The 13,988-nt window shown below is 42.9% G+C and overlaps 3 protein-coding genes across 3 annotated transcripts; 1 reads left to right on the top strand and 2 right to left on the bottom strand.

Annotated features, from left to right (window-relative positions):
- Positions 1-1,554: 1,554 nt before the first annotated feature.
- On the bottom strand, positions 1,555-3,874 carry SERLADRAFT_411752 (uncharacterized protein; the record flags this gene model as incomplete). The annotated part of the gene is made up of 9 exons (XM_007323901.1): positions 1,555-1,576; positions 1,700-1,776; positions 1,867-2,046; positions 2,167-2,301; positions 2,400-2,508; positions 2,571-2,791; positions 2,849-2,956; positions 3,111-3,189; positions 3,303-3,874. 9 exons carry the CDS (start codon positions 3,872-3,874, stop codon positions 1,555-1,557), a joined length of 1,503 nt encoding a protein of 500 aa, XP_007323963.1.
- An 864-nt stretch (positions 3,875-4,738) lies between these two features.
- Positions 4,739-7,610, top strand: SERLADRAFT_374513 (uncharacterized protein; the record flags this gene model as incomplete). The annotated part of the gene is made up of 10 exons (XM_007323900.1): positions 4,739-4,934; positions 5,020-5,316; positions 5,544-5,595; positions 5,650-5,779; positions 5,958-6,133; positions 6,192-6,288; positions 6,348-6,524; positions 6,648-6,875; positions 7,039-7,285; positions 7,351-7,610. The coding sequence occupies 10 exons, from the start codon at positions 4,739-4,741 to the stop codon at positions 7,608-7,610; spliced, it is 1,860 nt and encodes a 619-aa protein (XP_007323962.1).
- Positions 7,611-10,611: 3,001 nt separating this feature from the next.
- Positions 10,612-10,854, bottom strand: SERLADRAFT_340137 (uncharacterized protein; the record flags this gene model as incomplete). Its single annotated transcript, XM_007323899.1, has 1 exon — positions 10,612-10,854. A coding segment is annotated over one exon (243 nt), but the record flags the coding sequence as incomplete, so codon positions are not given.
- Between the last annotated feature and the right edge of the window lie 3,134 nt (positions 10,855-13,988).

Here is a 13,988-nt window from a genome sequence, read left to right as displayed (position 1 = left end):
GTCCAAGAATGATAAAGAAAGTTAAAGAGGAGACTAGAAGTTGAAAGTCCAAAAATTGTGTATTGTAACTCTGTACCTACATTACAAGTTACTCCTTACAAACTCCAATAGCTGTAACTTGTTAGTTTTGGTGATTCTGCACCTTTATGCTACCTCTATATTTTCATTCCTTTCTCTATCTATCCCTCTACCATTCAGTATTGATTGTGTTCTCTATTATTTCGCCTTTGTGGCTGCTTTGTTTACCTTTGTTTACAAAACATCGGACAGTACTGCAGAGTCCAATGCTTCCTATTCTCTAGTTACTCACATTGGACTCTAGATACTGTATACCTCCCGTAGTCTCTCATAATATAGTTACTCACATTGGACTCTAGTTCCAGTCCCTGATAGCTCTCATCAAGTGGCTAGACACTTCCTTTAAGCTTTGTTCTTAACATAACTCCTGTACTCCATTCCTGCAGTTCAAATACCAATAAGTTCCCCACACCTTTTCACCCAAGTCCCCCTTCTAAGTCTTCCGGTCCTTCTCTGAAAGTGTTACAATTGACATACCAGCACCTATTTACACTTCACTTTTGTACTTTACTTTTCATTTTTCCAAGTCACATGACCAGTCATGTGACCATTTACTTTACTTTACATTTTCGACTTTTCATAGTCACATGACCAGTCATGTGACACATCACCTGACCAGTGTCTAGGCTCACCATGTGACAGGTCACATGCTAGACATCGGACTATAAACTTTATTTACAACTGTACAGTACCTCATGTATTTTAGTATATATACAGGAGCAATACATCGAGACTCCTCAGCGAGTCCTCCTGTTGTCTAGCACAACTAACTCACTGCAGCCTAAGGGGTAGCCACTCCCCATCATCTTCTTTATAGTGTGTTCCTGTGTGCGCCAGAGCAAATAACTCTTGGTTGTTACAGAAAGACCTTTACTCCACTCTACTTTCATCCTCCACTCTCCCCTCATTCACTCCATCAAGTTAGGGAATAAGGTCTGCCAAAGGGCCTAGTTCACAAGCTAAGCCGACTCCCAACCTTGTACTCTGTTCTGCTCCCACAGCACACCTCCAAACTCTGAAGGTCACAGTTCTGACATAGAGAGACTTTGTTCAACCCTTTGTGACACTTTCTCACAATTATCCTTGGGGCAGAAGCTTACACATCTGTTGGTCTACTCCATTGGTGGCTGGTAAGCAAACCATATCACTCTCCCTTTCCATATGTACTGATGCCAACAGCTGTCCAAGAGTAGTACTCTTCCCAATTTCCTGATCAAGTTTGGTGTCTACAAGTTGGACCTCAAAGATCAATCTGACTCCGGGCCTACTCGGACCCATCAGGAAAGGTGCATTTTTCTTTGAGTGCCTTTGATGCGTCTTAAAGTCTCTTTTTTGGCTTAAACTGATGCTGAGATTCACTCACGCAAAGACCGGATAAGACAAAATAAGCAGGTGCAATTTCTGAAACTTCCTTATTTCATGCTTACTTTATTCTTAGAACCAGCTTAGAACCGTCTTTAATTCATCTTGAAAGTGTTACAAAAACACCTTCAAAATTCTATTGACGCTTATAGCAGCTTAAAAAATATTCCTTAGAAGTATCTTGAGAGATCTTAAAATGTACCAAAAGCATATCTTATTATAACATTGATAGCAAGAAAGCAAACATTCATGTACATACTCAGACAAAATGACCAGTGGATTGGTATACTGATTAGCTGCAACAAACAAAATGAGCGGGGTGTGAGTCTGAACATGCTGTGAATAAATATCCATAAGGCAGGTGCAAGGATCAACCTCATTGCTGTCCCCCTCAGAACCACACCGAGAACTCCCTTTCACATATACCTGGGCTTGTTCCACAATGTCTTCAAGTGTGCCCAGCTGGAGCTTCTTCATAGAGGTATGATAGTTCCGTGTCACTGTACCCCAGTTAGTTTCTGAGAAATTCCCATGGCTGCTGGTTTCTTTGCCCGTCGCCTTGTTGAGTTTTGGGATGGGCTTAAGATAAGATTTGATCAGTTTTGCCTAGCCCGAGCGTTGAATCTTGGGCTCCCAATGAACTTCATGATTTGCACAAAGTCAGAATTCGCTCAACCTAGAACAACAGTTAGAAGATTTGAATTTTAACAGCAGCAAGAAATGTACAGCTGCGGCCAACATTGCTAGGGTGCCTAGAGGTGGGAATTTATCTGTGTCTGAGGATTGTTCATGTGTACCAGGTTCGCAAAGGGCCTCAACATTGATAGTGCCATTGATTGAGTTGAGGTGGGGCGCGAATGTCTGTAAGATAAATGGTGATTGAAATATCCCCTGATAATCCTTGTAAATTAATTTAGATTAGCACGTGAATAGACAATTATTACACCGGTAAAACTCACAGATATTTTGTTGCCAAGATTTGCATATAAAAATGCAAGATCGCTAACCATTGATTTTGAGAATTCTTGACGTGCTTTGTAGGTGCTGAAATCTGGCTCAATGTAAGTGCTATAATAGAAAATAAAGAGCTTACTACACTGCAGACAGCGTCATTCAGAGTGACCCTATACTTGATATCTGGATAGATGGTATTCCAGGTAGCCTGGATAGCTTCCAAGGACTTGTGATCACTTGCCATCCAGGGATTCTCAGTTGTTCCCAACAATTTCTTGTATGTTGGTACGAAGACAGAGCGCCACCAATTTCCTTGAAGACATCCTTGGGGCAGATCGCTGTTTTTTGCCTTGGTGAGCTTAGTGATAAGGGTATTTTCTTCAATTTTGATCATCTTCTGCGAGAATTATATTTGATGGTCAAGTTAACCATGGATATGTGAGTGGAGACATACCAAATTATCTGTCCTTTGCTTCCCAGTTATTGCTGCACATTCTTCACTTTCATCCTTGTCCTCAAAACTGCTATCATGGTATATAGTGTTATCTTCTTGCAGTTGTGGCTGTTTTGAACATAGTGACTCAGATGTGACCAATGTTTGCATGGTTTGAGTGCTTGAGATTTTTGATAAGATGGAAGCATGGCTGGCAGCCTGAGATGATCCTCTGCCAGTAGAGTTTAAACTTGCTCCATTAATTGTTCTTGCACATAGCGACCTTTGAAGCCCAGTTGTTGACTAGACCCTTGAGTTTTGGGGCCTCCAAGTCTCTGATGGTAGCAGTGGTGGATGAGATGCTGTGATAGAATAGTGTGGTTTCAGTTAGTGGCAAGAGCATGATAGCAGTGGAGTGATAGGAGCAAAAAATATGTCAGTATAGTTTGATGGAGGTCTGAATAAGGTGACAGACCTATCACGCGGCTTCTGCTTGCCATCAGAAACACCAGATTTAGCCATACAATTTCCCACCACAGGACTGTTTGAGGCAGTTAGCTGCTTCCTTAGCGCCTTGACAGCCTCCCTGCTGTTGTCTTTCTTCCTCTTCTTAGGTTGCTCCATTTCTTCGTTGCTGGACTCAATGATCAGGGCCCTTGCCCTATTTTTTTTCTTCTGCACTGGCTGCAGCGGCTGGTCCTTGTTGATCGGCTCACAAATAGCTTGACTGCCTGTGGTAAGTGCAGAATTGACTTCTGGTGAGCCTACACTGACTTCTATGTTGGAATCTGCATCAAAATTCAGATATGGCTGAGATCTCATGTCTTCAACAGACTGGGATCCTATATCTTCAATAGTAGGCTGGGATCCAGTTTCATCCACCTCCATGCCATAATCACTGGACAAACTTTCTTCCTCACTATTGGGTACATGCTGTGTGCTTTCTCGGCGGATTAGGCAACATTTTGGTTGAGATGGGGGAGGAGTCTTTGAGTGTGTACTACTGGGATGCACTGAGATGCGCTTGGAGGGAGGGAGGATCAACATTGAGTTGTCGACATCCTCCGCTGCTTGTGAATCTTTGATTGCTGCAATAGCAATAGCCTGAGGGCCCGCTCTGTCTCCTCAGCAGTAAGTTTCTGTTTTGCCAATGCTTCAGCCATCTAAGTCTGAGTTCGCTTTTTTGTTTGTGTGTCAAGCAGAATTAGACCAGGGCGCTGGTCCGCATTTTTAGCACAGGTTACTGGGCGATTCATTGCATTTTTGTGACGGGGATGTTGACAAGAGTGAAGATGTAGCTTGGGGCTGCTGAATTGAGGTGAGTACTAGTAGTAAACAGGGTGTTTTTTTTCACTGAGGCTAAATGCTATACTATAGTCACACAATATTATTTCCTCACTAATTTTCCCTCAAAACTTACTATTTGGACACAAGAAATAGCTCCTGCTATAGTACCAAGAACTCAGCCCAGTTGGCAATATCAACACTCCCGGCCTCTGTCCTGCAAAGCTCTCAGATGTAAATGTTAGTTTTGAAACTCTTCAGGTCTCACACAGCACCTACACGCTTTCCATCCACATTTTACCGGATCTGAGCCCATTATTGCAGACCAAGACCAAGACAACTTACCACAAGCACAAGATGAGGATGGGCCATAGCTTCAAACTGGTGAAGATTGGCCACATGAAGTTGAATACCACCCTTTGTTGAATGGTGTGTGTTCTGATTTATTGCATTGTAAGGACCACATAACTGATATCTACTACAGGCAGGCCATGCAACAAATTTGGTCATGATATAGCTCCTGGAGCTGCACCCATCTCTCCTCAACATCCATCCCCAACTGACTGGACCCCATATTGTGATCACATTGAATTTGAAACCTCCGAGTTTCTATATAAGAAAACACAGATGTCAGCCGGTGATATTGACACACTCTCCAACCTGTGGAAGGTGTCACTTCTCAAGAATGGACTCACCAATGGAGAAATTCCCTTCACAGATAGCCAAGACTTGTACCGAACCATTGATGCAATACCACTGGGTGGGATACCATGGGAATCATTTTCATTGTCGTACAATGGAGATGTCCCAGAAGCATCTACCCGTCATGGATGACTGATTCCCATGATGTCTGGTTCCGTAGCTCAGACACTATTGTACGCAAGATGCTTTCAAATCCAGACTTCAAGATGAGATAGATTATGCACCTCTTTGCAAGTTTGATGCAGACAGAAAATGTCAATTCAAGGACTTCATGTCTGGCGACTGGGCATGGACTCAAGCTGATAAGATTGCTGAAGACCCAATTACTCATGGGGAAATGGTCGTACCAATTATCCTTGGCAGCAACAAAACCACAGTTTCAGTTGCTACAGGCCACAATGAGTATTACCCTCTTTATGTCTCAGTGGGGAATGTGCACAACAATGTACGGCGTGCACACCAAAATGCTGTTGCCCTTCTAGGATTTCTTGCAATCCCAAAAAGTATGCTATTCATTATGCTTTTGAATTCAATAAACTAACTGTAGTTCCAGCTGATAAGAAACACACTAACAATGCAACATTTTGAAAATTCCGCCGACAACTCTTTCACACATTATTATCACAGATTTTACAGGACCTTAAACCATCTATGACAACTCCTACAGTAATACAGTGTTCAGATGGCCACTTTTGACGTGCAATCTATGGACTTGGGCTATATATTGCAGACTATCCAGAGCAAGCACTTTTAGCCTGTATTGTTCAAGGCTGGTGTGCGCAGTGAGTTGTTGTTTTTTTATAATTCAATGGCATTATATCTAAAGTGTTTGACAGTTGTATAGCACTCCCAAATAATCTTGACGGTGAAGGCAAAAGACGTTCACAAAAGTATAGTGAAGCATTGACCAATGTATTCGGCCTTGACGTCTTATGGGATAAATATGGAATAGTGGGTGACCTTGTGGTTAGTAAATGATGAGTAAACCCTTTATCCTTTTTTGACATCTCATGAATCTATTACCCCTGCTTTATAACCTTCTTACCTTGTTCGAGTGTGACTACCCTCCATCCTTTTCTCGACATGACTATCCTTCATTCCTTTTCAACATCTCCTGAATCTACTGCTAAAAAATCACCTGTAGCCATTCACAAACAGCTTTCCTCAAGCTAACATCCACAAACTTCTGGCACCCGATTTGCTTCATCAAGTGATAAAAGGAACATTCAAAGATCATTTGGTTAGCTGGGTTGAAGACTATTTGATGCAGACACATGGAAAGGGTTGTGCAGAAGAGATCATGGACAGTATAGACCGGCGGTACATTATTCCCATTTTTTATTACAGTTTTTCATTTTTCTGACAGTCTTATATGTAGCATTGCTGCAGCTCTATCATTTCCTGGCTTGCGCAGATTTCCCGAAGGATGTGGGTTCAAGCAATGGACTGGCAACAATTCCAAAGTGTTAATGAAGGTTATTAAATAATTTTCATTTCTAGTCTAAGATGATAGCTTACAACGCTAACTTTACAGGTCTACCTCCCCGCAATTGAAAGACATGTTCCACCTGATGTGACAAAAACTTTTCGGGCATATCTTGAGTTTTGTTACTTAGTTCAACGGAATGCTCACAACAAGACCACACTGACACGCATCCAAGATGCCCTTGATTGTTTCCATCAATACTGCACTGTGTTTCAGACCACTGGGGTGTGACCTAACGGATTCTCTCTTCCTAGGCAACATTCTTTAGTCCATTACATCATATTGATATGAATGTTTGGTGCCCGAAACGGACTGTGTTCGTCCATCACCAAATCCAAACACATTAAGGCTGTCAAAGAGCCATGGCGCCGTTCCAACCGTTATAATGCACTTGGGCAAATGCTACTCACAAACCAAAGGCTTGACAAACTTGCAGCCTTGCGAGTCGATTTTATAGAGTGTGGCATGCTCTCTGGAAATATTATGAGCCCTCAGGCTGCTGTAGAAGGTGGCGTCAATATCAACACTGGTGATCTTGAAAGCGGTCCGGTTTTAGGGCCACCTACTGTGGCACATGTTCAGCTTGCTTGAACTCAAAGTAAGTTTTTTTTTTCTAGTTTAATTTACCCACTAATCTGAAATTGCAGAGCAAGGATATGCACGGACACTGGACCAACTAGAGAAGCAGCTTGACTAGCCAAGGCTGGTCGAGCTTGTCCAAAGATTTTTATATAATCAGCAACATCTACATGATTCTGATGCACCATGTGCAGCCAACATCATCCTTTCCAATTGTCCAGCCGGGTCACTCAACGCAAAGATATTGGTATTTCACTCAGCTACAGCCATGTTCTATGCCCCAAGTGATGAAAGTGGACTCAGAGGTATGCATCAAGAAACTATATGTGCTTCTCCATCATGGTGGAGAGGACCTTCTCGGCATGACTGTGTCTTTGTCGAGAGGGACTGGGATGCAGGGATTGGATGTTGTCCACATCCTACTGTTTTTTTCTTTCACCTTTCCTGGATGTACTCTACCCATGTGCATTAGTGCACTGGTTCTCAAAAGTCCAAGAAGAGCCCAACAACCTCATCGGTATCTGGATGGTCCGTCCAGACTTCAATGAGGGCCTATCACCAACAACTGAGGTGATCCACCTTGACTGTATCCTACGAGCCACGCATCTCCTTCCTGTTTTCGGTGACGACAGCATTCCCCAGCAGATATTGTTTCATAACTCACTTGATGCTTTTGCATCATTCTATGTCAACAAATTTATTGATCATCACGCTTTTGGATTAGCATCTTAGAATTACTAACTCTTTCTGTATCAAGACTTGTGTTCTGACTTGACCTTACTTGTGTTTTTAGTCTTAGAAACATGCTCAAAAAGTCTTAATTCATCATTGATGTCCGCTATTTTACATAGCTTAACTTTTGATGGTCTTAATGGTCTTGATCTGCATTGGAGCAGTTAGAGTAATTTGAGCGTGCAATTCTTAGCAAGCTTAACTCTCTTATATGTTATGATATGTTTTAGTCCTTGTTCTAAGACGGTCTAAATCTTCAACATCACTCAAAGAAAAATGTAATAAATCTAAGTGAAACTCAGCCACTGCCCGAGAGGCTATAGAAACAACTGAGGTATTCCTATACTAAACCCCCTACTACTTATAGTTGGAGATGCTACTCGCTACAGTATAATGACTCCTAGGAGAACAATGGTGACTCCATGAAGTGGTGGCTATGCTCCATGGAGAACAATGGCTGCTTTAGCAGAGACCGGGTTTATCCGGTTTTGTCACTCCCACTTGAGTGCAACCGTAGTCCCATAGCTTTAGAGAATTTCCAGTGTTTTTCGTGAGTGAGGGGTTTAGTGAGAATGCCGGCAACCATATCTCCTGTAGGAACATATCTGATTACTGTCTCTCCCTTTGATACTAAATCATCTCGGATGAAATGATATTTCCATTGAATATGTTTTGTGCAAGCACAGAGCTGCGGATCTTGTGTAAGAATAATAGCTGCTTGATTGTCACAGTGCAATATTGTAGGTCCATTTTGAGCATGTCCAATTTCTTCAAAAAATGTCCGAAGCCATGCAAGGTGTTGTCCAGCATTGCTCAATCCAATTTACTCTGACTCCGTGGAGGATAAAGCTACCATGATTTGTCTTTTGCTTGTCCAGAAGATTGCTCCTCGGATGGTGATAAAAACAAAGCCTGATGTTGATCGAGACGTGTCTGGGTCTCCAGACCAATCTGCATCCGAATATCCATAGAAATCCATGTCCATGGAGACATTTGTGCCATCATAACGTAGTTCCATATCCCTGGTTGCTTTCAGATATTGGAGGACACATTTTGCAGCTTCCCAGTGATGGCTCCTTGGAGCTGAGCTATGTCTGCTTAGTATTCCAACAACATAGGCAATATCTGGGCGGGTTCTGAGTATGGCATACATCAGGGAGCCTACAATTGAGAGGTATGACACTAGACACCCTTTAATATGCATCTCGTGTTGCACAATATCTTCTCCTGGAGCATTTGCAAGGAGTTTTGATCCATGGGCCATTGGTGTCCATACTGGTTTGCAGTTCTTCATTCCAGTATGCTCCATAACTGTGTCAATGTATTGACGTTGCAATAGGGAGATTGTTTTGTTTGAACAATCACGTTGGATTTCTATTCCAAGGATGTATTTTGCTTCTCCAAGGTCCCGCATTTTGAATATGGATTTGAGTTTGGCTTTTGTGATATCCATGAATTTCCGGGATGAAGCTCCTAGGAGGAGGTCATCTACATAGACAACAACAAAGTATATTTGTTTGTTGTCCCGGAATACATAGAGACATGTTTCTGCGTTTAGTCTTGTGAAACCAAGCTCCTGGAGCTTGCAATCAAAAGTTTTGTTCCATGTAGGACCAGCTTGTTTTAACCCGTAGATGGATTTTTTCAATCTCCAGCAGTATCCAGGTTGGATAGGAACACCCCCTGGAGGAAGCATGTACAGTTTTTCTTCAAGTTCTCCATTGAGATAAGCTGTGGATATGTCCATTCGATCAAGTTCTAGGTCGTACTTTGCTGCTAGGGCTAGAATAATTCAGATTGACTCTAAGTTTGCAACCGGAGCAAAAACTTCCTGGTAATCAATCCCCTCCCTTTAAGTAAAACCTTGTGCAACAATCCGGAGTTTGTATCTCTCAATGTTTCTGTTTTGATCAAACTTGATCCGGAACACAGGTTTTGATGTGATAGGTTTCACTCCCTTTGGAGGTGGGACAGTGTCATATACTGCATTGGTATTAAGACTTAGGAGTTTCTCCTTCAAGGCAGACTTCCATAATTCTCCATCCGGACGTGATAAGGCTTCCTTTAGTGTCCTTGGAAGGTCTGTATTAGGTGGACCAGTGCTTGCTATTCCAGCAAAGAATGTCTCCTCTGTATCAGATGTTTCTTCATGAACCTCAGGAGTGTTAGGTTTCTCCATGGAGTTCTCATGCTGCTCTTTTTGAGACTGTTCCTCATCTAGAGTCCTTTGATAATCTTGGTTTTTATCTGCAGGACAAGTCTGGCAACTGCTTCTGTGTACTCCTAGGACTTCAGCAGGCATGACTGCTCTTTTAGGCACTTGTGCAGGTACTCCAGGGAGTAGACACATTTCTGTGTGTGTTGCCCCACTCACTCCTGAAGGTGTTGAATGTCTCCTCGGAGGTGTTTGATGACTCCTTGGAGGTGTTGTATGCCTTTCAGAAGCTATATGCCTTTCAGAAGCTGATCCGATGGACAGGCTGTCTAGCTGTATTCAGACTTTTTCCACATCAGCTGGCTGTATGTTGAGGAGCTGTCCTCCCACTCACTGTGACTCTACTTTGGGTTTCCGTTCTGAAGATGGCCAGTATTCGGGTCTTGGTTGTAGAGACTGTTGTGGAGGGTGTCTTAGCTGATCAGGTGCTCCCACTGCTCTCGGAACGTCTCCACGGAGGTATTGCCCCACTGCTCTTGGAACATCTTCATGCTGATATGGTTCTATTACTTGTGGAACATCTCCTTGGAGATGTGGTTCCATTTGAAATTCATTTGGATCTCGGATCCAAGAGTCAGGATTATCCTCCTCCAGTGTATTTTGGTCTGGATAGTGAGCATTCTCTGGAATGAGTCCCTCCCACTGATCTGTGCTAGGGTCTGTGTTCCAGGGAGCAGTGTTGTCCTTTTGTACCTTTCCGGATTCATTGAATATGACATGCCAACTGGAAAACACAGTTCGTTTTTCAGTATCTAGGAGTTTGTAGGCTTGCTTTCCATGTGTGTAGCCAATCATTATGGCTTTGCGCCCCTTGGGGTAGAACTTCCCTTGCCTTTTGTCTTTCGGAATCCAGGCATATGCTTGGCATCCGAAAGGGCAAAATAAAGTTGGATCAACTCTCCTTTTAAACAGTATTTTATATGGGGTCTTTCCACGGAGTCCTAATGCTGGGCTGCGTGCTGTGATATATGCAGCTGTTTGCATGGCATCCACCCAGAATGACTTTGGGAGCTTGGAATCATGGAGCATAGTGGTTGCTAATGTAGCCAATGTCTGACTCATGCGTTCTGCAATGCCATTTTGTTCCGGAGTATCTGTGGCTGTAGTTTTTTGGATGACACCATCTCCCAAATGAGTCCGGAAGAATGTTTGGACATCTTCTTTCCATTGCTTGTATCGTTCCAGTGCTTCACTTTTGTGTTTTAGGAAATATATCCATGGAAATTTGGAGAAATCATCTACAATGATAATCCAGTACCAAAAACCCTCCCTGGAGGTTGGTTTGATTGGTCCTCCAACATCTGTGTGCACAATTTGTATGCTTGGCTTGGTTTCCTCCAGTGGACTTGAAAGGTAATTTCTTCATCTTTCCTAAAGCACAAGGTTCACAGAACTCCGGGGTTCCGGTAAGGGTGTCTATGTCCTTAAGCTGTCCTTTTGTAACCATTTGTTGCAAGCGGTCCATTCCAATGTGTCCCATTCTCCTGTGCAATAAATTTACATCTACTGTTGCAAAAGCTGACTCCATGTTGATTTTTGGTTTTGCTTGGATGTGATAAAGCCCTCGCTTGTGTAAAGCAGTGAGGATAAGTTCCTTTTTTTTCCGAACTTCACAAGCATTTGACCCTGCTGGAAAAAGTGTTGATAACCCCGTTTTGGACAATTTGTGGACAGAGACAAGTGCTAAAGTGAAGTTTGGCACAAGTAAGACATTTGACAGTGCAATATTGTAGTCCTTTTTGCCAACAGTTGCTTGTAGAATTACTGTTCCAATGACAATGGCATTTACAGAGGATTCATCCCCAAAACTGATTGTCCTCAGAGGATTCAGAACATGGTATGTTCCTGGCTCAAACCAGGAGCAGTGAGGGACCATGCGGGATGTTGCTCTGGAGTCAATGATGATTGTTGTTTTGGTCTTATCGGGTTCCGACACAAGGTAAGCTTGAATGTGTTTAGCAAGGGGCTTGGAAATATGTACATGTTCCAATGCAATATGACTCTGTTCCTCCTCGGAGTCAGATCCAGATGATTGCTCTGCCGTATTTGCCTTTTCCTTCTCTTTTCTTTTATCCTTGTGTCTTTCCTTACCCTTCTTCTTTTGACCTTTTCCAGCTGACTGAAGTGTTCGACACTCCGAGGTGTTGTGTGTTTTGGCTTTGTGGAAGTCACACCACTTCTCCTCGGACTTGAGTGCTGATTTGGAACCTCCAGGGGCCTGTCCTGACTGTTGTGCAACTTCTGCAGTGATCGGGATCTCAACTGCATCAAAGGTAAGTTTATTTTCTTCAATCGTGTTGATTACCGATGACTGAAATATTTGCCATTCAGGAGTGCATGGGAGAGATTGGAGAAGAGCAAAGGCCATGAGTTTGGTATCAACTCCTAGTTTCATTCCGGAAAGGTGTGAATCAATTGTCCGAATTTTCGCAATGTGGTCCTGGATAGGTGATGTCCCATCCCAGGACAATTTGGTGAGTTGCTGGAATGAATAGAATGCCGAGGCAATATTGGACATCTGATAGAGTGAAACAAGTTTGTCAAATAACTCCTTGGAGCTGGTGAGGTTTCCAGTCCTCATTAGGAGGGCATCAGAGATGTGGTCCTGGATGATTCTATGTGCCTTCTCATCCTTAAGTATCCAGGTGATTTCAGGATCCTCCAAGGAGGTGGGCTTTCCTGGTGAGGGCTTAAGCTCCTCTCCAGTGACAACTTGGAGAACCTTTTCCCGATGTAGCTTTGAGATGATCCAGAGTTTCCATATCTGGAAATTGTTGGGTCCAGTGAGAACTGGACATGCAGATGTATCGTGTGCTGTGGTCATGGTTTTGAGGTTGCCGTTTCAAATGAGAATTATTTGTTAGAAAATGCAAGTTGACAAAGACAAGTGTTGTACAAAGGGAAAGTATGGTGCAGGACACCATACTAGGAAAGTGTAGTGGTAGGATGGCCCGTGCGTTTTGATGGGGCAATTTACCCCCTTAGTTATACTTCCGTTTGAGTTTAAAAACCTTCGTAGCAATGATCGCCCACCTCAGAGCTTCGCCCACAAAGTCTGAGGTGAGGATCTTATACCTTCCTTGTTTTTGTGATATACTTACTCTGTACCTAGCATTTGGTTTATATTAGGTACGCGAATACATTCTTAGAGCTTCGCCCACAAAGTCTGAGCATTTGGTTTATATTAGATCTCTTTGATTATTTCCTGCGTAGCTTTTGCGCCACCAGGGCTCATAACCTAATAAATCTAAGTGAAACTCAGCCGCTGCCCGAGAGGCTATAGAAAAAACTGAGGCATTCCTATACTACACCCCCTACTACTTATAGTCAGAGGTGCTACTTGCTACAGTATAACGACTCCTAGGAGAACAATGGTGACTCCATGGAGTGGTGACTATGCTCCATGGAGAACAATGGCTGCTTTAGCAGAGACCGGGTTTATCCGGTTTTGTCAAAATGCACCTTTCCTGATGGCCCCCGATTCTACCCAGAACATCCATAATTTAAGGCCCCTATCAGAATTGAGTATCCTCCTAATAATGTGTTTGGCAAAATACTTCTTGGCCATTATAGACAAAGCTTGAAATTTTTGAAGGCCGGATGAGACTATTTTATAACTGCAAATATGAAATATGTTCCTCAAGCATAGGGTGACTGTTCACCCAATTTGGCAATGAACACTGAGAAGAAGACCCTCCAACAGACTTTTATCTGCACCTCAACAGTGTGAACAGTTCAAATGGGCTCAGTATCCTCCATTCTGCGCAAAGAATGTAAAACATCTGCCAAAGTTAATTCGCCTGTGTCATCCATGAGCCATGCCTATGATGCTGAATTTGATGAAAGCCCACACTTTTACCACAGCGGCCAATTTCCAAGGTTGCTTCCCCAACCTTCACCACACCCACATGTCACGGTGAACCACACATCATACTTTGGGTGTATAGTTGTGAGGACAGAAGACCATAATAACGGAAGTTGGAACCGTGATATTGGCGAGCATGCATACCTCTCATAGCCCTTTCAAAAAGACTGACTGTAAGAGGTTCTGTGTTAGTTTTGGTGATTCTGCACCTTTGTGCTACCTATATATTTTCATTCCTTTCTCTATCTATTCTTCTATCATTCACTATTGATTGTGTTCTCTATTATTTCGCCTTTGT

Source organism: Serpula lacrymans (genome assembly GCF_000218685.1).
Source record: "Serpula lacrymans var. lacrymans S7.9 unplaced genomic scaffold SERLAscaffold_17, whole genome shotgun sequence".
In the NCBI taxonomy this organism is placed as follows: Eukaryota; Fungi; Basidiomycota; class Agaricomycetes; order Boletales; family Serpulaceae; genus Serpula; species Serpula lacrymans.
Note: the sequence above shows the minus strand (reverse complement) of the source record. Positions and strands in the feature narration are given on the sequence as shown.